Source organism: Opisthorchis viverrini (assembly GCF_000715545.1).
Source record: "Opisthorchis viverrini unplaced genomic scaffold opera_v5_347, whole genome shotgun sequence".
Taxonomy (NCBI): domain Eukaryota; kingdom Metazoa; phylum Platyhelminthes; class Trematoda; order Opisthorchiida; family Opisthorchiidae; genus Opisthorchis; species Opisthorchis viverrini.
Window position 1 is genome coordinate 482,269 of NW_008751997.1, and position 20,393 is coordinate 502,661.

Here is a 20,393-nt window from a genome sequence, read left to right on the forward strand (position 1 = left end):
TGGACACCATGTGGCCAAACGGTGTCGGTTGTTTTGGAACTGTCTGTGGTTAGCAATCCAAGACGGCCACCCACTTGTGACTCAGCAGCGCCAAGTACACCTTCTTGTGCACTCATGTCTCCGGTAACCACACATGGTCTCCCAACCAGCTGTAATAAGACGCTCAACGAGTTGTAAAATGGCCTTTGAGAGAGCTACAGTTTTTTGTGGCGTCAGCAGACACGGTGAACTGTCATCGGTTATCAGTGCGTTTGAGAAATACCCGCGAAGATGTTGCCAAACGAACCACACACAGTCGATTCATCAGCAACATCATCATTGTCAGCTGTACGAATTAATTAATACTGGTCATACAGTGTTTGTAGCTGCCACAGTTTTGTTCACCGATGATTTGAGGAGGTGAGGTAGGCAGCTGCGCACTGGGGGCGGGGGCTGATAAATAAGTGCGTAAATACAGCACAGTAAGTGGCCTTTGAAGTGGGGAATTAGAAAGGGAGTTGTGCATTGAAGGCAATAGCTCGGATGCATGAACGTCATTAAGGGAGCGACTGGGCTATGTCTGACAATGTCTCTAATCATTGATGTGGACCGTCTCAGGGTCCCCATCCAGGAAGACGGCAATGCCCAGCACAGCTGAGTTTGCTGGTAATGGCTTTTATACTTCACTGCCAGGTCATTCGTTTATCGCCTCTGGCTCGTTTCCACACTTCGCTTGGATGTCTGTCGGCTGACATACGGAGCACGTGGCCAAGCCAATGCAACCTATGCAGTGTGATCAGTTCATCTATCGAGGGTGAATTATTTCTCCCAAATACCATTCGACGTACTTCAGCATTGCTAACCCGGTGTTCCACCAGATTCGGGCAATGTTCCGAAGGCATCGATGCTCAAACACTGAAACTCTTTTGACGTCCTCGGCCCACGGCGGTCAGGTTTTTTTATCCGTATGGTGAAATGGAGTGCACTGCAGTATTGTAAATTTCACCTTTGACGGATACGCTAATGTCACACCTACGCCATAGGTAAGACAGGTTCACGAAGTTTGCCCTTGTCTTTCGAATTTGGACGAAGATATCATCTTTCGGAAGACTGTTATTGATCTGGTTGCAACGTTGATCATTAGAGGGTGACAAGCACTAACAAATGTCTGTTTCTACCAGAATGATAATGATGATTACGAATGTTATGTGCACTTGATAAAAATAGCTTCCGTAGTTAGCCGTGGGCACTTGTTGACCTCGGTTGACTAACCTGTGCGCGCGAGTCTGTGCCTTTGGGCCAATTTATTGTGTGCGGAGAGAAGCGTCCCCTCGTGTTTTTGATCGTTGTGCGAACGTAAATACAACTTGACCTGCTGTGGTTAAAGTTCGGCGTGACGCAGTTGGTATAGCCGCGTAAACAAAAGTGGATGGGAAACTGCAGTGTACATGTCGTCTACGGTTAGGGTTAGGGAGAGGAATCGTCACATGATTTGAGACTGGTACTGGGACTGATACAGCTGCCCAAGGAGACAAATTTTTCTACTACCCCAATCGGCTCATCCGCCACTTGACTTCCTCACAATTCCCAATTTTCCATTACCTCCTGAGCAGACCAAATAATTGTTTCAGGTGACACGTTGGAATATTTTGTGACTGTGATAACGGAAGAGTACTCCTATTACCTGTAGCGTTATGATGTAAGAACCAAATTTCGCCGGAGTTTAACGACCATGCATACAAAGCAAATGGCTCCAACGTATGGTTGTCAGAGTTCCCCTCTCCCCATCCGAGGACTTAAGTCGTCGTGGCTGAAGCGAGTCCGCAACGAAGCGGCGCCTAAACGGCAACTTGGTAACAGAGCAGCAGATTAAATTTACCTGGTTGAGGTGTTGGGATATGTGCAACTACCCAAGACAGTCTTGTTTTCTGTTCCTAGATGTCTTTGTCAAAAAGTGCGCTGGAGACAGGCCATAAAATATCAACGTGAATTGAAAATAGTCTCTCTCTACCAAACTGAATGATGCGGAATCTTTGCGACTTCCTGCTTTCAGGCAGTTGTAAACCCACAAGTCATGGAACGCAACCAGTCTTAGTGGCAAGTATGCTGCCATTTTTCAGCCTGTGGTTGTGCGCTGGACTCTGCTCGGGCTAGGTTCGCAAAGGACACTGAATCAATCCTGATGATGACGCCTTACTTCGACATGGTACTCAAACGATTTTACTTAAATACTACTCAAAGATGTCGGCATTTTAATTGAGGGCCTAGGAGTTTTTCGCATATTCAATCTCCTTCCACCTTACTCATGATAATTTTTATTGGGGATATCGAACATTCTCATTTCTTCGCACTCTTTACTAAAGATTTTTACATCATTGTATTGCAGGCAAGCACAATCACGTATTATCGGTTCATTGCTGGAAATGAGCACGATGATGCATTCAACTTTTACAGATACATCGGAACCACAAGCTAGTGGGAAACAGTTGGGCGCACTAACACCCATTTCATAAAATTATAAAGTCTTCTCAGAGTCTGGTGCACTCCGCAAATGCTTTCTCCCGAACCTCTTTGGAAGTTGACGCAATCGGACTAACCAAAACGCAGGTTGGGAACCTCGATACAAGAAACAAATTTCACAAACTGCAAGTTTTACGATATTCCAACCCCTCCAGCTACAGTATCTATTTGCGGAGTCTCTATGACTTTCAGTTCGACAGAAATTATCTATCAGAAACTCAATCCAGCGGTTCCGGTACCTGGAACAGACGCCTCTTACTGTTGCTGCCACGGTGGACCAGTTAGCGATTCAGGCCTCAACGTCGTTGTCTTCATTTCCTGAACCCCAGTGTCTACGGTACAGGTAGACGTTTCTTTTAGAGGCCACCCTCTAACTTGAAGGTGGCTATCGTATGTGTTTAAATATTTGCATCTGACCCGGCCGTCAGAGCTGTATTCGACAACTCCTGTTCAACATAGTAATAGCGTCCGACCGGGACATCCAAGTAATTGGGTTGGAGTACACAGCTCACCATGGTGGGTTTACTTTCGGTCAGCGTTGCGGGATAAACGACCAATCAATCAAGTTCGCTACGAGACAGTTCAATGTCTGAGGAAACATTCACGGACGTATTATTAGTTAAACGACGCTAGCCACGCAGACGGAGTTAAGTTTTGGTGCGCAGACAGTGCGTCTCATTGACTGAAGATGGCAGATCCACCTGTTCATGTCAAGTCGAATTTCATTTCATTGCCAGACAAAAAGAGCCCCTCTCACAGCTTAAAAAGACCACATCATTCCGTTGCACTGGAAACCTTAGAATGTTTTCAAAATGTACAACCACAAGATTAGGCTTCAATGACCCCTATCAATTTGAAAATCATCTGGTTGTGTCGTATCGTCAGTAAATAGAACCGAAAACCTCAGTTTAAAAGGCTACTGCTGGGCTATGCGCTACAAAGGCTGAGGAAATCAAGTTTGGTCAGAAAAACCTTCGAAGGACTGGTAAATATCGCATGCCGCGGTGAAAAACCACGCGGTTCGCCACAAGGGAGTCCGTTGCATGCTCGTGGACCATGTCATCAGCGTTTGAATCACCATTGGATGTGCGGGTTCCCGCCGATTTTTTCGCTTTGCACGAACGGTTTCTGGTAAACTTCAGCTTCGGAACAGTTGCTACGCAACGCAAGACAGTCAGAAGATAACCGCCCAACTCGTGATAGCAGCTTTGAATGCCCCGGGCATCTACTACGACCGAATAGCACCGAGATCCCCAGACAGACCATGAACCATGTGCCTTTTCAAGAATGATGTTGTCACCGCTAACTTGCTCATCCATTGGGGTTTCACCGCGTGGGTTGGAATCCCATACCCGTCGCCAACATTTTGTGGACCACAGTACGCCTGATGCCATCCTATTACAGTGAACCAGAGCCTGGATAGCCGCTTGATGGTCTGATGCACCTAACCAACCCACAAAGCCAATCAGCGTGCGAATCGGCTGATCTGTTGAACACTGACACGTAAAGACGTGTCATGTGCGGCCGAAAATGGGCTGTTTATAAAGCTCACGTGGAAAGTTCTAGGCGAACGAAAAAGTGATGCTTAGATTAGGACTCATCTTCAAGGACAAGTGAGGAACAACCAGTTAAATCTGTCTCAGCGAAAACGGTTATTCAATTGGCAGTTATGTGGTCCACTTCCGTTTGGAGCTTGTTCTCCTCTTAGCAAGGGAAGTCGGGACCCATCGCGGCCAAAGATGGTGAGAGGTCCAGAGTGGCAAAGCCGTATGCACGCCGTCGAAGAGTTTTCAGAAACCTTGTGGGTAGTTGTTTGCGAAAATATACTTCGATATCTCGAATATCGCATCAATTGAAACATGAGGCGACCTTTGTGCAGTACATTCAGTTGACGAATATCATGAGCGAGAGATTCAAATGAATTTGCCGTGAATGCCAGAATGACGTGCAAATAAGTGTATCCTGAGAGTGCATCCTAGGAGTTTCCCCGTTTCCTAAAACCTGTCCATTGACTGTCTCATCCTCCGTTGAGCTGCTAGCTTTTGTTCACGTACGTATCATTACATCGAGAACATTGTCTGGAAGTAATCCGAAACGTGGGAAGATCAACGTTTTCCGTTGTGGCCATATATGCCAACGAAATTTGCACTTGTTTATTGAAACCAGATAAAATCAGCGAAATACACTCATTTGCAACTAATTTGGTTTTGCGAGGGACTCATCTGGAACCCTCGTTTGTGATGTTTCCAGGCTTCAAATAGAACATAAGGTTGACGGAAACTCGGGGACTGCTCCTACCTGATGAGACCCAACAAGGGCAAAACCGGTCAGGGACTGTCGACGAATTTTCAGCAACCTCATGAGTAGTGCATTGCGAATGTAGATGAAAGTAGCTTTGTATTGTCGAAATCTTGATTTTTCCACGCTTGCATGACTAGTACGATAAAGTTGCCTAAAAGAATTGATAACGGACTTTAAATTGGAGTTTTCAGTGTATGTCGGCATATGGTCTCTTGGATGTCCTGTGGACTATTAAATGATGGCGAGACTAAACTTGCATGCCGAAATTTCCAATTAGTGGTACAGTGCATCGGGCCGTTGGCCCTTTGCCGGGAGTTGGGCGGCCTCTATTCGAAGTGACGGAAAAATGAGATCAATCTTAGCAGATTATCTCAGGTGGATCCTTTGGGAGAGGGATCCCCTCAGGTACTCTCTCCACGATAATGTGTTCGATCAGAGGAATAGCTCAGAGCTTGGCGCCCGTGAGGTTCAAACCATTGATGCACTAAGACAGAACAGTGGGAATTGTTCTTTACACGTCTTGTTCGATATCTCAAATATCTGAGGCCTTCACCTTGCAACCAAGCCTGTAGAGTATCCTCAGACTATGTTGTTATACCCACGAGTGGCTTAATTGTTTGATGATAAATGCCACTTCTCTATTAAAAACTTACTTAATACTACCCTATAAAATGAACCTCCATTTTCGGAAACTTTCAGGCAGGCATTATTCCCGGCCTGTTAAACTACAATTTACGAAACGCTTCACTCACTCGGTGTCTAGATGAGCTGGATGCCAAAGCGATTGTGGTTGGCAATCGCTTGAAAGACGCATTTGTGGAAATCGATGGCGAGGCTAAATATTCAAATGGCATGTTCTGGTACGTAGACGAGGATTCTAGTCGACCGGAGTCCGCTTTCAGTAACGAGGCATCGTCTACGGGGACTTGGAATCAGGTCATAGCAAAATCTTCGTGGGCGCCACCACCGAAACTATCCCGAATGAATGGTAGAGAGCGTATAGCTTACCTGTATACCAGCGGGACTACCGGATTTCCGAAGGTGAGTTGCTTTTTCCCCCGGATTTTATTTGACAAAATCGTTGTTAATGCATTTTCGGTCGGTAGCACTTCATTTGTTAGCAGCTCCAATATGCTACACGGCCTTGGATGGTAGGATGACCCCCCAACAACAAACCCCTCTGAACAAAAGCACGTTGTCTTTTCCTATAAGATGGCACCTGAATTGCACTTGATCATCGAATGACCGTTCAGGTTCTCGAATATAGAAACTGTCTAACATAACTGAAGTCCGGAAAATAAATCAACTGCGCTGGTGGATCGTTCCACATTTTTAGTGCACCCCATAACAGCCAACAGAGTGAGTGATTTTAAGCTGGTGGCCACAAGACTAAAAAGGCATTCACTACTCTGCGTCATCGATGGAAACATACTGTACTTTGCTGCTGTACCGGACAGATCAAGTTGAAGATGTCGGGTGTGGCAACATCGCCATCAGCGATACACGAGAATGCTGACAAAATCAGCTGAACCTAAACTCACATCCAAACCATGTAGACAATCGGTAGTTATATAACTGAGCAAAGTTCCGCTTCTGACGCTCATGCTTCGTGTGGCCGGGTGGTTTGGTCAGGGTTCAAGACAGACCGAGAACCATTCAACAAGATCTATTACAATTAATTGAAGGGTCTTTTCGGACAGAGCTTTTCCAAAAAACACCATCTTGAGACGATTGTCGATGGATTAACTCCCAATGGTTTTACTCTGCCATGCCACCTGGCACCGTCAGAGACGAATATGGCACTCAACAGGTAGGTGTACCTGTTCTTGTGAAAAAATTGCGCAGTGAAGGAGTTCGTGAATAAATGATAAATAAATCGTTTGGTACACATTTTGCCATGCCATCCGATGAAATGTATTGCCAGGTTGCCGAATTCTAGAGAAGAACGATCGGAATACCGGATTTGTGTTTGAATCACGGACCTTCTGTTCCGTAAGTTTGCGCCTTCGCCACTGGAGCTCAGGTGCTGCTAGAGAAAAGAGGATGCCCTGAGCGTCTGGCTTCGCTTGATATTCTAACAAGCTTTCAACTCACACACGCGAGCCTGAGAGATAATCCGATTTAGCGAATGCACTCAGAAGAGGTTAACCTTGTTGGTATGTATCTGGATCAGCTGGTCGCACTAAGCTTGATGCGTCAGCTCGACCATCTTGGTGTTCACGGAATCGCATGTTTGTTTTTACCAAATTCACGACCTGAACTGAGTCCGTGCAATTGTTTCAGTAGGAACGCATGCCTTACTTTGGACAGTCCTATCGGCCAGTGACTGCATTTTGATCAGTCTATGTCAGGTGTCTAGGTGTCAACAGTCGATATGATGATGATGATGATAATGATGATGATGATGACAATGATGACGTGATGATGATGACGATGATGGTTCTTAAGCCATGCTTAAGCTCGAAATTCGTTCTAATAATCACTCACCAACAACCTGGATCTCTGAAGCTTCTTTAACAGGAGCCTAGATGGTGAAAACGATCATTTGGAACTTTAGTAAGCTCTTGATGCATGGAACTGGGCGCCTAATTCATCGCTGATTGAAAGTGATTTGCAGTCATCCGGTGTATATACCGAAATGATGCATAGGCTTCGTTTAGTGCTTATATTGCTGCTCGCCCTTAAATCGTCTGATTACCTGACCGCCGCTGAAAGCATTTTATCTAATCAACTAGCGCAACTTAGGATTGGCTTTCGCCAACTGAATTCACAGATCAAAGTAGATGGCACGTCTTTGTCGAGCCCAGTGCTTGCGCGTTCCCAATACATACAACAGTGGAATCACGCAGGCCTGTTCGGTGAGCAACTAGGCGCTGAATAAGGCTTCCTGTTCTGCGCCACACTGCGAAGGTTGAAGTGTGGACCAGAAAGGGTTTGCGTGAAAATATGGTGAATGGCGACCCCGCTGACGTAGTGGTTATATTGATCGTCTGTACTGTCCCATGATGAGCTGAGCTGCTGGGGAATCTGAAGGGTGGTCTCGCTGTTCTCGCTGAATCCAAAGCGAGCGAGCTTACGCCCTTTAGTCTGGTGCCAGTTCGTAAGCAGGATAATTTCGAGTTGCCCAAACCAAAGAAGGGACCATCGAATTCTTCGACGAAACAGTCCAATCCGGGTGGCAGCGTGGGTTATTCAAATCAAACTGGTTTAACCTGATTTCGGATGATGTGCACCCGCCGGAAACGCCACCACTGAGTCACCACTGGTGTTCCGACCGAGCGTCAGGCTTTCCGTTCATGGTCCACATTGTCTTTATGAAGGGTCAAAAGCGGTTAAAAAAATCGGTCAGCTGTGGCACCCTCTCGGCGCCTAGCTGCCATGCCACCCGATTGACCTTCCGGTCAGTAAATTTACGCTCTAAACATTGAGCCATGTCGCCCCATGAAAACAATCAATAACTTGCTGTTATCAAGGTTATTGTGATTACTATTTAACATATACATCTTCGATACGTTGGTAAATNCCTCCGTATCTCACCCCACCCCCCCTCCCCCCACTTTACCAGGCGGCAATCATCACGACTCCACGTTTCATCTACATGACCTCGGGTACCCGATACGGATTTGGGATACGAGCATCGGACATTATCTACATCTCTGTTCCGCTACACCACACTCTGGGGCTTATTTGCGGGGTCGGCCAATTGATGCTCCACGGAACTTGTCTTGCGATTCGCTCCAAGTTCTCTGCCTCACAGTTTTGGGACGATTGTATCAAATACAACTGTACGGTGAGTTCACCACAGACATTTTATCTTGAGCTCCACCGTTCTGTTCACTGTTCGTTTGTACACTGCATGCGTTTGCCTGACACTTGCGATTCCTGTTGTGGTATATTCTGTTGGGACATGGAGAGTTTGAGTGCGTTTGCAAATGGCTAATCCGTTGGTCGTTGATCCGTTCACTCAGGTTGACGATTTGCCTACAAAATCTTCGTCCCCAGTCCAGGAGATATCGTCAGTGCATAGCTAACGATGAGGTCTCTTTGACAGGGGAACCAAAAAGTGGCGAGTTAGTTGTCAATCTCAACGAACAGATGGAAAGGCCACCTGATCAACCACCAAACATATTTATTGAGCCTTACAGTCAGTTAGCCCCTCAGCTATCGGCATGACAACAACGAATGAACCGATGTAGAAGTGGATTCGTTCATTTGTAGCACCTTTTTGGTGCCTAACTGCCATGCCACCCAAAGGAAGCGCGAAGGCTAGGTTTCTGCCAGGTTGACCAAGCCTAGACAGGGGAAGTCGAAAGACATAAGTCGGATTCGAACCACGGACCTTCAGGTCAACAAATTCGAGCTCTAATCACTTGAGCGACCATGCCCCCCCCCATGGAAATAAATTACCACTTTCGATAGTGTCCGAAAACAGTACTGCTCCACAAACATTGGAGTGAGAAACTCACGAGAGGTCCCTAACCGTCCTGCGGTTCTGATCAAATGGAGTCGAAGGGATTGTGGGACCAGATTTTGGATAGGGATGATGAACAGAATAGTTGCAACTCCCTATGGTGAAACATGCAATTTATAATGTACTACTCATAAGGTTGCTGAAAATCCGCAGACAGCCCACGACCAGTTGCGCCCTTTTTGGGGCTCATCAGGTAAACGCAATCCCCGGGTTTCTGTCAACCTTATGTTCTACTTGAAACCAAATTGCACGAAATTAGCGAATATACACTCATTTGCAAACATTTAGTTGTTGTCGACAGTTGACCGACAGGGTGTGAACGTGGTGTATTCGAAAAGCTGCCAGACTAGTCGTTCCAAATGTGGCTTTTTTTGTTTTGGATTCGATCGCAGGCGTGATCTTCTGCACTGCATGGTAGAATATACCAGTCTAATCCGACTGTAGGCATTGGTTTACATTATAGAGACCTGATTCGAATAGCCTCGTGTGGCATCGATCATCGCCAGCATGGTGTCACTCCATAGAGCGACACAGGAGTGTCTCAGCACAGTTTCATTATCGTCACCATCATCAGTAATTATAAGACCCGCGTGATTCCATACAATGATTAGCCGCCAAAATTTCGTTCACCTACGATTTTGGCTTCGAAAATTCAGCAGGGAGTTTTGAACCTGCGACCTCTCTTCTAGTCGTTTGATTAATTAACCGTTCGGCCACCAGTGGTTGGTCAGCAGTGCGATTGACTCTCACCTAGTGAGGATGTTGCGCCACTCAAATGTCCTTCAGTCAAGCAATCCACATCACGTGGTCACGTGTCGTCTGGCTCCTCAAATGGCCGCTCAAAGCCAAACGATCAAGTTTTCAAACTGCGGGTAGGGAACTCACGGTTTCGAGACTGACCGGAGTTCCATGAGATTTCCAGAAAGGAAGGAACTGTTGTACATTGCTTCTCAGTTTCGCTTATAGCGTATCGACCACATCTTGTCATGCTAACAACAAACTAATTGTACGTTCTATCCTGTTCAGGTTGTTCAATATATTGGTGAACTATGTCGTTTCCTTCTCGCCCAACCGCCAAAACCAACCGACACCATGCACCGAGTCCGTCTGGCCTATGGGAACGGGTTGCGCAAAGAAACTTGGATCCAATTTCAAAATCGGTTCAAAGTCCCGGAGATTGGCGAATTGTTCGGTGCCACCGAGTCGAATACCAGTATTGTCAATTGTGATCAGACAGTGAGTTTTAGCCCGGGAACTTGAAGGATCTTCCCTGCAAACGCATGTTTGTGAATGGTTGAAGTAATCACGTGACTGACTAATCTCTCATTGCGGCACAAAGTACCCAGCTAACGGGATTTCACTTGCCCAGGATAGGGTAGATACTGACGGCGCTCCTTGAGTCGTTTTACCCAGATCCGTATGGTTTCTTTTCCACGGCTGAATCTGGAGGAGATCGATAGTTTTATTCACAGTCATTTCTGATGGTACGATAAGCGATCCTCAGAACGAGAATCTCCAGGTGACTACCGGAAGGGTTTGAAATGCAGCCTGTTGCCTAGTGCTCACCACCCGATCGCTTGATTCAACTAACACAATTCGGCTTGTGGGAGAAAGTAGGACAAGTGATCCACCATTCCGTTCATGCTCTTCTCTTGTTCCAGGTTGGCGCTATCGGCTTTATCCCATTGTGCATGCGTTCCAGTTATCCAATCTACATAATCAAAATGAATGAGACCGCAGATGAGCCCATCAGAGATCCAGCAACTGGACTGTGTATCGAATGTGGACCCAACGAAGTTGGCCAGATCGTTGGCAGAATTAATGAGAACAATCCGTCTCGGTCGTACGACGGTTATTTGAATCGCGATGAATCGGAAAAGAAAGTCCTTCGTGATGTATTCAAAAAAGGCGATCAGTGGTTCGCCTCAGGTTGGTCACAGTTAATCCTAGTTGGAGTTATTTTATACAAAGTTGCGAATATAGTTAGTTGTTCTTTTTGGCACAATGATAATTTGAAGTTTGTCGATTCGGATAAAATGGGCGCTGGAAGAAAAGTGTTGTGCTAATTTGTCAACGAAATGGCTCAATTTTAGTGGGAAAACGAGCGGACAAGTTCTAAGGATATAAACTCACTCGGGATCACGTGCCTTTATAGCCATTGGTCCGCGAATCTGAGCATCCTTCCGCAGCTGCCGTGATTTGTATATACGTAATGTACTACTCATAGGGTTGCTGAAAATTCGTCGACAGCCCATGACCGGTCTCACTCATCTTGGGGCTCATCAGATAGGCGTAGTCTCCGAGTTTTCGTCAACTTTATGTTCTGCTTGAAACCAAATGTAGGAAATTTGCAAAAAATCTGGTTTTTCGAGAGACTCACCTGGAACCTAGCTGAATCCCTCGTTCATGATGTTTCCAGGCAACTTAGTGTGCTGCACTAGGCCGCTTCATGTTTCAGTTGCTACGATATTCTAGATATTACGATACATCTATAGACCTAATGCGCTACTCATAAGGCTGCTGAAACAAATGAGAGATTCAGCTGGCTTCCGGGTGAGTCTCTCGCAAAACCATTTTTTTGCAAATGAGTGTATTTGCTTCCTTCCTGACAAACAGAATTCTCTTGTCCTCAGTAATACCATATGTTTAGCTGAGGACTAGTAAGGATGGAAGAAGTATTTGTACCTTTTGGCTTTTCATCATCCAGTGTACATCTGGAGTTCCCACACAAGCCAAGGACCAAGTTGATTCAGCTCACAGATCCAAGTTCTGACAAAAACCGGACGATTTCGGCTGAAGTAAGACTCACAGTATGAGACAATTTAGTCAGTGGGTTGTTGGTGGCAATTATGCAATTATGCATGCTGCCGAACACGTGATAAAACGCGGTGGCTGACGTGATAAACATTTCATAATAGGAGCGAAATATTAGACCGATCTCAGACACGGTGATAGTACTCACATCGAAAGAAAAGAATTTTGTACCTGAGCAAAATATCCCTTCGGGGAGACGGCATTCATTTTGGGGGAATTCGCGATGACCTTGAAATGGGCCGACTTTGAGAAGAAGGATAGTTGAGCGTCTTTAAAGACAGTTGAGACGATTATTCTGTAAATGAAGGAGCTAGGTGAATGAACTGTCTCCGACTTCCGTATGAGTTATTCACCACCGAGGCATATAGCCCGAATCAAGAGACTACAGAAACAGGAGCTGCACCATCAGTCGGAGTGAGCAACCGAGCACGGTCAAATTGTGTGAAGTTCAACTAATAATCGGAAGGTCATAGGACTAATCCTATCGCAGATTAGTGAGCTATCCATTGGTGACCATCCATTCTTGTTCAAATTCATGACTGACGAAATAATGAAGCGAACGCTGGATGGTCTCCAAAACCCCGGTGTTCATGTCACGTCCGGTGGGAGTCTCGTCGATCTGGAGCACACAGATGACATCGCACTCATGTTTGAAGATCGAAGCGAATCACAGGCCCTGTTGAATCACCATCATTCCATCTTTTGGCATGCGCCTCGCACCTTCAAAGTGCAAAGTCCTGCTTCAGAACGTGCCATTTGCGAACATATCCCTTACGATTCAAGGAGAACCACTGGAGATTGTGGAAAACTTTACATACCTCGGTGGTTGTATTAGCTCTGACGGAAGTGTGTCTGATGAAGTCAGTGCAAGAATCTCAAAGGCTCGAAGCACGTTTGCTAATTTGCGTCACTTTTGGCGTCAAAGAGGCATCTCACTGGATCTTAAGGGTCGTGTGTACCAGGCTACAGTAAGGGCTGTGTTGTTGTATGGGTGGGAGACATGGCCTCTTCGGGTAGATGATGTGAGGCGTCTTCAGGTTTTCGACACCGACCGATGCCTCAGAAGCGTGGCCGGTTTTGGATGGCTTCAGTGTATTAGTAACGAGGTGATTAGAAAACGGGTATTTGGTCGTGCTGCAGGCACCTCAATTGGGGAAAATATTCAGCATAATCGACTACGATGGCTCGGTCATGTGCTACGCATGCCGAAACACCGTCTACCGAGGCGAGTGCTGTTCTCCATGTCTCCTTCAAGATGGCGCAAACGTGAGGTGGATAACGCATGACTTGGCAGAAAGGCGTGAAAGAGATCATGAAGAGTTTGGATGTTGTTGGTGTTGTACGCCTTCCAGGATTGAGCCCCCGTGACCCCGTCTGTGCTTGGTTGGAGACGTTGCAAGAAATGGCGGCTGATCGATGTCAGTGGCGTTCTTGCTGTCAGTTTCTTTCCAGATTGTCTGATTGAGCGGTTGGAGGTGTAGGCACCTCAGAATGCTTGACATAAGCCAGCACTAGGTCCCCTACTCTTTTTTGCTTCTTTTCACTCGGGGATTTAAATATAATTAGACAAACGTTATGTTTGTCCGGCAGTGAAGCATCAATGTCAACTCTGACGTTGTTGTCCTTGTGGATGATGAACGTGAACGGAGAAAGTACAGCCCCACAACAGTTTTGGACTTTTCAGCAGGACGAAATATTCGTTGAGATTAGAACAAATTTGTCAACGTTCAACAAACAGAATTTGAATAAGTGGTAGGACGTCCAACTGACGGTTGAAAAGTTCTAACGTCAGACTTTCGCATTACACAGCATCTTTAAGTCTTCCCCTTTAACACATTTTAGCCACCTGGCTTCGATTTTCGTTTCTTTCTCCCTCAGGAGACCTCCTATACTACGATGAGCTAGGCTACTTGTTCTTTAGTGACCGTGTCGGAGACACCTTCCGGTGGCACGGTGAGAATGTATCCACGTCCGAAGTTGAAGCTGTTCTAATGAAAGAATTCCCCGATACTGGTATTAATGTCTACGGTGTCTTGGTTCCCGGCACAGAAGGCAGAGCCGGTATGGCTGCATTTGAAGTTGACATCAAATCGATGACTACCGAACAAGAACAGTTGATGGTAGCGAAGATTTACTCGTCCACTGAAAAAGCCTTACCCCCGTACGCCAGACCCCAGTTTTTACGCTTTTGTGCAGATTTTGAGATGACAAGTGAGTCTATTTTCTCATTGCTTTTAATTAGAATTTTATCTACAACTGTTAGATCACATTCTGAGTCAGTTGAAGAACGCTCAGTTGGTCTGATAAGCTCGGACATCCCTACGTACGGGATGGATCTCTCCTGTCAAAAAGTGCTTTTGTTTGTCAGTCCATTTGCAACACTTTTTTCCTGCTCAAGCAAGAAGTTTAGAGGTAACCCCACTTTCAATTCTGGTACGTGAGCGGATGGATATAAACTTGACCTATATCCCTGACTTTTCTTGTTTCATTCTCGTTGTGACTATCTGGCAGTGCGCATCGCACAGATCTGTACTGATGGATGGTTTCGGAGTCTTCCGAAAGCACGTCCCATTACCATCATTCTGGCGTGGAAAGCATATAGCGCCGCTGCTGTTTCATCTACCCAGATCACGTCACGTGATCCTCGATCGATAAATTATCATAGGAGTAGTCCCTCAAGTGATGAGAAATAAGTAAATAAATTTCACCGAAATGTGGAACACAAACACAGGCTTATTGATTGCAGGACGAAACATCTGTGCAGGCTCAGCGACAGAACTGGAATTTCGGAACCGCTTTTTTAGACTCTGGTTTGAAATGAAACAACACGCAATGTCAAGTTACTGCAAGCGAGAGGTATTCTTCACTGAAAAACGACCTTATCTTCGATTACATTGCAGACACATTCAAACTGCTCAAGCGCGGGTTGATGAAATCCGGCTTTGATCCGACCAACACCAAGGATCATCTTTACATTCTGGACAAGCAGTCCAAATGCTACGTACCACTCACAGAAAGTATCTACCAGGACGTGCTTTCCGGGGCCATTCGGATGTGATACCGTCGGTGTTTTGACCACACATTTGATCTGTTTATCCCCATTGTGTTTCTACTAATAACAGATAGTATTTTAGCATCCCATTTTCTTTTTGTAAGGACATTCCAGTGGCTCAAATTCTTCCGTTTTCTCTAAAACGTTATAACCTAAACACGATCACTTTCTTATCTTCTTGGCTTAACTCCATTTCACCGCCTTGTACTTATTTACGTCCAGCTGCCACTGAGAATGTGGCAGAAATTTTTACGTTTACAAAATCCATATAAGCGTATGATGAACGCCGGAAAGGATCTTTATGCAACCATGAAACCATCTCCAAGGTTTCATTGAAAAGGCCTGTAACAAAAATTGGCTTCCATAACAAGCGTTTCTTTCAGGCTGGGAGAAGGGTGAGTGATCACACATGATAGTAGAAAACAGGGTTGTTAATTTACGGGAGTTTTAAATCCCATTTTAATCGTCGGGCGGTATTTCGATAGCGACCTTGAATTCATCAATGAACGGAACAACACATTTTGATACAGATCGATAGGAAGCAATATCATCCGCCTAAATCATGACTGGCAGCCTAATGCTCTTTAGTACTGATAAATTTCTTCATTCTTGTGCATCAGATACCCGGACCATACACTGTGCACTGTTGTTACGCCGGCATTCATTGAGGCGTTGGGGTCGTCCACCGGTGTAACGATGATACTACAGATGGGGAAGGCATGCGAGTAGTAGGTGTTGTTCTTGTAAATTCACTTTGCGTCTCTTGAAAAGAGAGATCTGTTGCGGAATTTGTTGAGTCGCTTTGTAGATTTGCTTGGATTTGAGCAATGAATGATTTGAGTCGATGAATATCCAGAAAAGTTTAAGAAGATGCGTTCAGGAGAAGACGGAGAGTTTTGCTTCCCTGTCCAATAGTTTGTAACTTGTCAGTTAGCATTTTCTGGTAAATAACTCCGCGGCGAAGGCCTTCTTCCTTTCACCGGTACTTGTCAGATAGCAGAAAATCACGGTCCATCCCATCCCCTGCTATTCTGGATCCTAGACACCGTTTCCGTGTTTGAGTCTCGGCACAGGCATGCACTGCGAACATTCGGCGTTGTGGTTGTCTTCGTCAAATGGATAAAAGTGCGGATGCACATTTGATTCACGCGGAGGAGGCGGGCGAAACAATCGCAGCATGAAAGCGCCAGGGCTAATCCAACACCCAGAGGGAATGTTGTTGCCCGCAATTTACACTCGTATGCACACCTATTTGGTTTTAACAGGAGACTAGTTGAATCGCCCCAGCTGAAACTCTCGTTTGTGATATTCTTCAAAGAAAGTATCACATAAAGACTACATCATGCTTCAATTGTTACGATATTCAAGATATAACTACTCAGATGGACCCTGAAAAGTGGTCGAAGAGATCTTAGCAACCCTATGAGTAGTACTCTGCAAGAAAGTTGTTGTTCTTGAAGTTTCAGTCCCAGCGTCAGCTTACATTAGCAAGCTTCCCTTACGAGAGACTCAGCTGGGTTCCGGATGAGTCTCTTGCAAAACCAAACTCGCTTGAAAATGAGTGTATTTCGCTAATTTCGTGCAACTTGGTTCCAAGTAGAACACAAGGTTGACGGGAACTGAGCCCTAAGATAGGCGAAACCTGTTGTGGGCTGTCGAAGAGTTTTCGGCAAACTTATGAGTAGTGCATTACAAATACATATGTATCTTCCGCCACGATCTTCCGTGTAATCTGTAACACTTCATGCGACCAAAAGTCTTCGCAGCCTCGATTCATAACCAGTATCATGGAAATCGACATTCCCGAGTTAGTGAGCGAAACATGTTCGCTACCACTGTAATGGTGGATACTACTGATGAGGCATGCGAGTAGTGTTTTCTCGTAATTCAGCTTGGCCTCTCCTGATTAATGAGATCTATTACGAAATTTGTGGACTCGCTTTGTAGCATTTGCTTGCATTTTAGTAACAGTCAATGAATATCTAGGAAAGTTCAGGAAGAAACGTTCAAGGAGGTGTATATTCAGTTTTTGTAAAAATAGATGCATATGAGGGTTTTGTTTCCCTGTCCAATTGTCTGTAACTGTTCCGTTCTCTAGTAAATAACTCTGCGGCGAAAGCCTTCTTCTTCTCACTGTCGGTGTAGCCAGTGAAACGGAACATCGTGTGTCTGCTGTGGATGCTGAATCAAAATCTCAAAGTCTTCGTGATAGAAGCCAGGGTGAGAAATCTGTCTGGCATTTCATTAGGGCTATGGCTTCGTAAAGTCCAATTCAGCTATGGCTAATTTCGTAACCCATAACAAGCTAGTTGACGAAAAACGCTGAGGAAATATATCCATCTCTAGCTTCATCCGAGTGGCCAGTTTGCAGACAGACCTGTTATTGTTAGATTTCGGGTTATATCTGCTGATTCACCAATCTGTGGAATCTGGTGTTGACCCAATCCAGTGCCTAGTGCCGGAAAAGAGGCTCGCAGAAGGGAACACAACAGCTCCAAACAAGCTAGTGAGTGCTTGCGAGTGCGCGAGCAAAAGTTACAACAGCCCCATGCTATTTAAAGGGGACATTCTGACATTGATCCAGGCTGTCTGAGAGGCGTTTGGTGAACACCCATCAACATCGATCGTGCCTCTATGAAATGCCTGAAAGCAGACCACGTTCGGTTGTGCTTCTGTAGCGTGCATGAACACTCATCCGCTTTTGCTGAATTGATTGAATCATTGACTGGCCTGGATGTTTGCTGGCTTTCCTGTTGAGATTTTGGTGGAGCAATAGGCTCCGAGGTTCCTGAGGTTACTTTCAGGAATCTGACCTTCCTGATACTTCCTAAAGTTGGCAAGACTATATACCTTCACGACTGACACCAACGCACTAATGATGTTACCTCGATTAGTGGCGCGGCGTTCGCAATCACAGTGCTCAGCTCAAGAAACAAACGAACGATCATCTACACTACCTGAGCTTTCAAATTTTTCCTCAATAATCACGGACTGCAATCCTGCAGCATTACAATTTGGAGGCTTCAGCCTCAGTCTAATAGAACCTAATTTGTTTGTTCTCTTCAGTGAAAATACTAATTAGGTGATCATGTGTTTGACCAACCACTGCTAGTTCGAACCCCAACCCCACGCTTATGGATTTCGTCAAAGTTCTTTGTAGTAAGGGCTCATCTGGTATTGACTGATCAGCACAGCCTCTTGTAAACCTAGTCAACTGAAACAGAACACGTGCGACCGCTTTCTGACAAGTGTCCAGGGTTAGGATTTGCTACGCAAAGAATGGGGCTTGCGACCACTGCAATCAATCTGAGGTGTGCCGGCCCTCGCTCTGATCTTTCTTACTGAAACTGCAGACAGACTAGCACCCTGTCAGGGCGCGCCCAGACAGAAGAAAAAGTACATGTACAGAGAGTGACGCATCCCCAAGGTCACGATCGATTTGACACGTCCGGAAAGTAGGTGAGTTGGCGGCGCCCACGAAACACGGCTCTCACCAAACGGCTTAGCAACACTCGACTAGCGTAGTGGGCCTGAGAATGTTCACGACCGGAACACCACCATTGGCTGTACGGAACGAACAAGTGAACGAGCATATTTGGCCAATTAGTCATCCTATATATATTTACGCAGACGCTCTGTACGTTTTGTCCTGGCAATACAGCCATGTCCCCAGTTCTCTGTCTTCTCCCTATCGCGTAGTCTGGCAGGCTCAGTGCAGACGTAACCAATAGCTCGGCCACCACCACTACAATACAACACACCCAAAAGCGCGGTAACGAAACGTTGGCTGTACAAAGCGTTGTGATTTAATCTCTCGTTTTGAAATAACGGATTAAGGTAGCTTTCTGTATGGATATACCATTCGAAAAGTGTCAAAGACCGGACGGGTTAAACCTGGTTTCATCTCGATCGACACTGAGGTACCAGTGGTTTCCAACTCAGTGAAAATGGGGCTATGGCTAACAAGAAGTGAAAACTTTCGAAAGGCGGTCGTCTTGGGCTCTTGCATTTTCTGTGGATTACACCCGAGAGCATCTTCTAGCTTAACCAATGGATCTTTCTGGGTTTTGGTATCCGGGATTTCCACTGAAGTCATCGCTTTTTTGGGAAAACCATGTTCGATAGGAGATCACGGAACAGAATCGCACCGACAGCAGTCATCCTTAATCGTCAACCTGTTTTGGCATCGAAACCCTAAGTGGTTCGCCTGGTTTCTAGTACACGCTTTGTACTTTATCAGAAATCCAAGTACTCCTTGAAGGGAGTGAATGGTAAAGTCAATTATCACAGTGACTTCACATGGCGCTAGCAGTCACTTCCAATCTTGTGACTGAGCAGTTCGTATAAATGTCCTTTTACTGGAAGTCTCGTTGAAGACTTTGGTTAGAAAAGTTTTAAGAAAGAGCTTGTTTGTGTCCGATGACTTTCCCTTGTCGATCTGGAATATGCAGACGACATCGTTCTCATATTCGAAGGGGAGGAGAAGGCGCAGGTATTTTTGGATGAACTGGCTAAAGTCATCTCGTCCTTTGGTATGCACTTTGCACCCACAAAGTGTAAGGTCATGCTCGTGGACGTGCAGTCACTGAACACGCCACTTACAATCCAGGGAAAGGCACTGGAAGTTGTGGAGCGTTTTACATATCTTGGAAGTTGTATTAGTTCTGACTGTAGTGTGACAGATGAGGCGAATGAACGAATCTGCAAGGCTCGGGAGGCGTTTGCTAATTTTAGACAATTATGACCTCAGAGCGGTTTATCTTTGAATATCAAGGACGTGTGTATCAAGCTACAGTACGGCCTGTTTTGTTGTATGGCTGTGAGAATTGGCCTATTCTAGCAGCGGAACTGAGACGTCTTCAGGTGTTCGACAATCGTTGTTCCAGAACCATAGCTCGTGTGGGTTGGTGTCAGCGAACCCGTAATGCGGCAGTGAGAAAGCGCGTTTTCGGTTGTGCAACGGCTACTTCCATTGAAGAATGTGTCCGGCACCAGAAGCTGCGTTGGTTGGGACACGTGTTACGTATGCCCAACCATCGCTTGTAGAAGAGAGTGCTGCTTTCAATGCCCAATTCAGAGTGGCGTAAACAGAGAGGTGGCCAACCCTTGACTTGGCAGAGGAGTATGAAAGAGATCACGAAACGCTTGGGTGCTGTCGGTGCTACTCGCCTTCCAGGATGGGGACCACGTGATCCTCACTGTGCCTGGTTGGAGACACTACAAGATATGGCTGCCAACCGATGTCAGTGGCGTTCT

General features: G+C 45.8%; 2 protein-coding genes across 2 annotated transcripts in view; one reads left to right on the plus strand and one right to left on the minus strand.

The window, feature by feature from the left end:
• Nucleotides 1–20,183, plus strand: part of T265_10168 (hypothetical protein) — a gene marked incomplete at both ends in the record, with an annotated part of 39,452 nt that extends 19,269 nt beyond the window's left edge. Inside the window, 8 exons of the mRNA XM_009176457.1 lie at nt 5,500–5,841; nt 8,366–8,590; nt 10,298–10,507; nt 10,933–11,200; nt 13,964–14,296; nt 14,986–15,102; nt 19,589–19,812; nt 19,872–20,183. Coding sequence (XP_009174721.1) covers nt 5,500–5,841; nt 8,366–8,590; nt 10,298–10,507; nt 10,933–11,200; nt 13,964–14,296; nt 14,986–15,102; nt 19,589–19,812; nt 19,872–20,183 — 2,031 coding nt within the window. The remainder of the gene's footprint in view (nt 1–5,499; nt 5,842–8,365; nt 8,591–10,297; nt 10,508–10,932; nt 11,201–13,963; nt 14,297–14,985; nt 15,103–19,588; nt 19,813–19,871) is intronic.
• The window catches only part of T265_10167 (hypothetical protein), a gene marked incomplete at both ends in the record, with an annotated part of 76,689 nt that overhangs the window by 9,003 nt on the left and 47,293 nt on the right, over nt 1–20,393 (minus strand). Inside the window, 2 exons of the mRNA XM_009176458.1 lie at nt 5,553–5,725; nt 10,863–11,157. Coding sequence (XP_009174722.1) covers nt 5,553–5,725; nt 10,863–11,157 — 468 coding nt within the window. The remainder of the gene's footprint in view (nt 1–5,552; nt 5,726–10,862; nt 11,158–20,393) is intronic.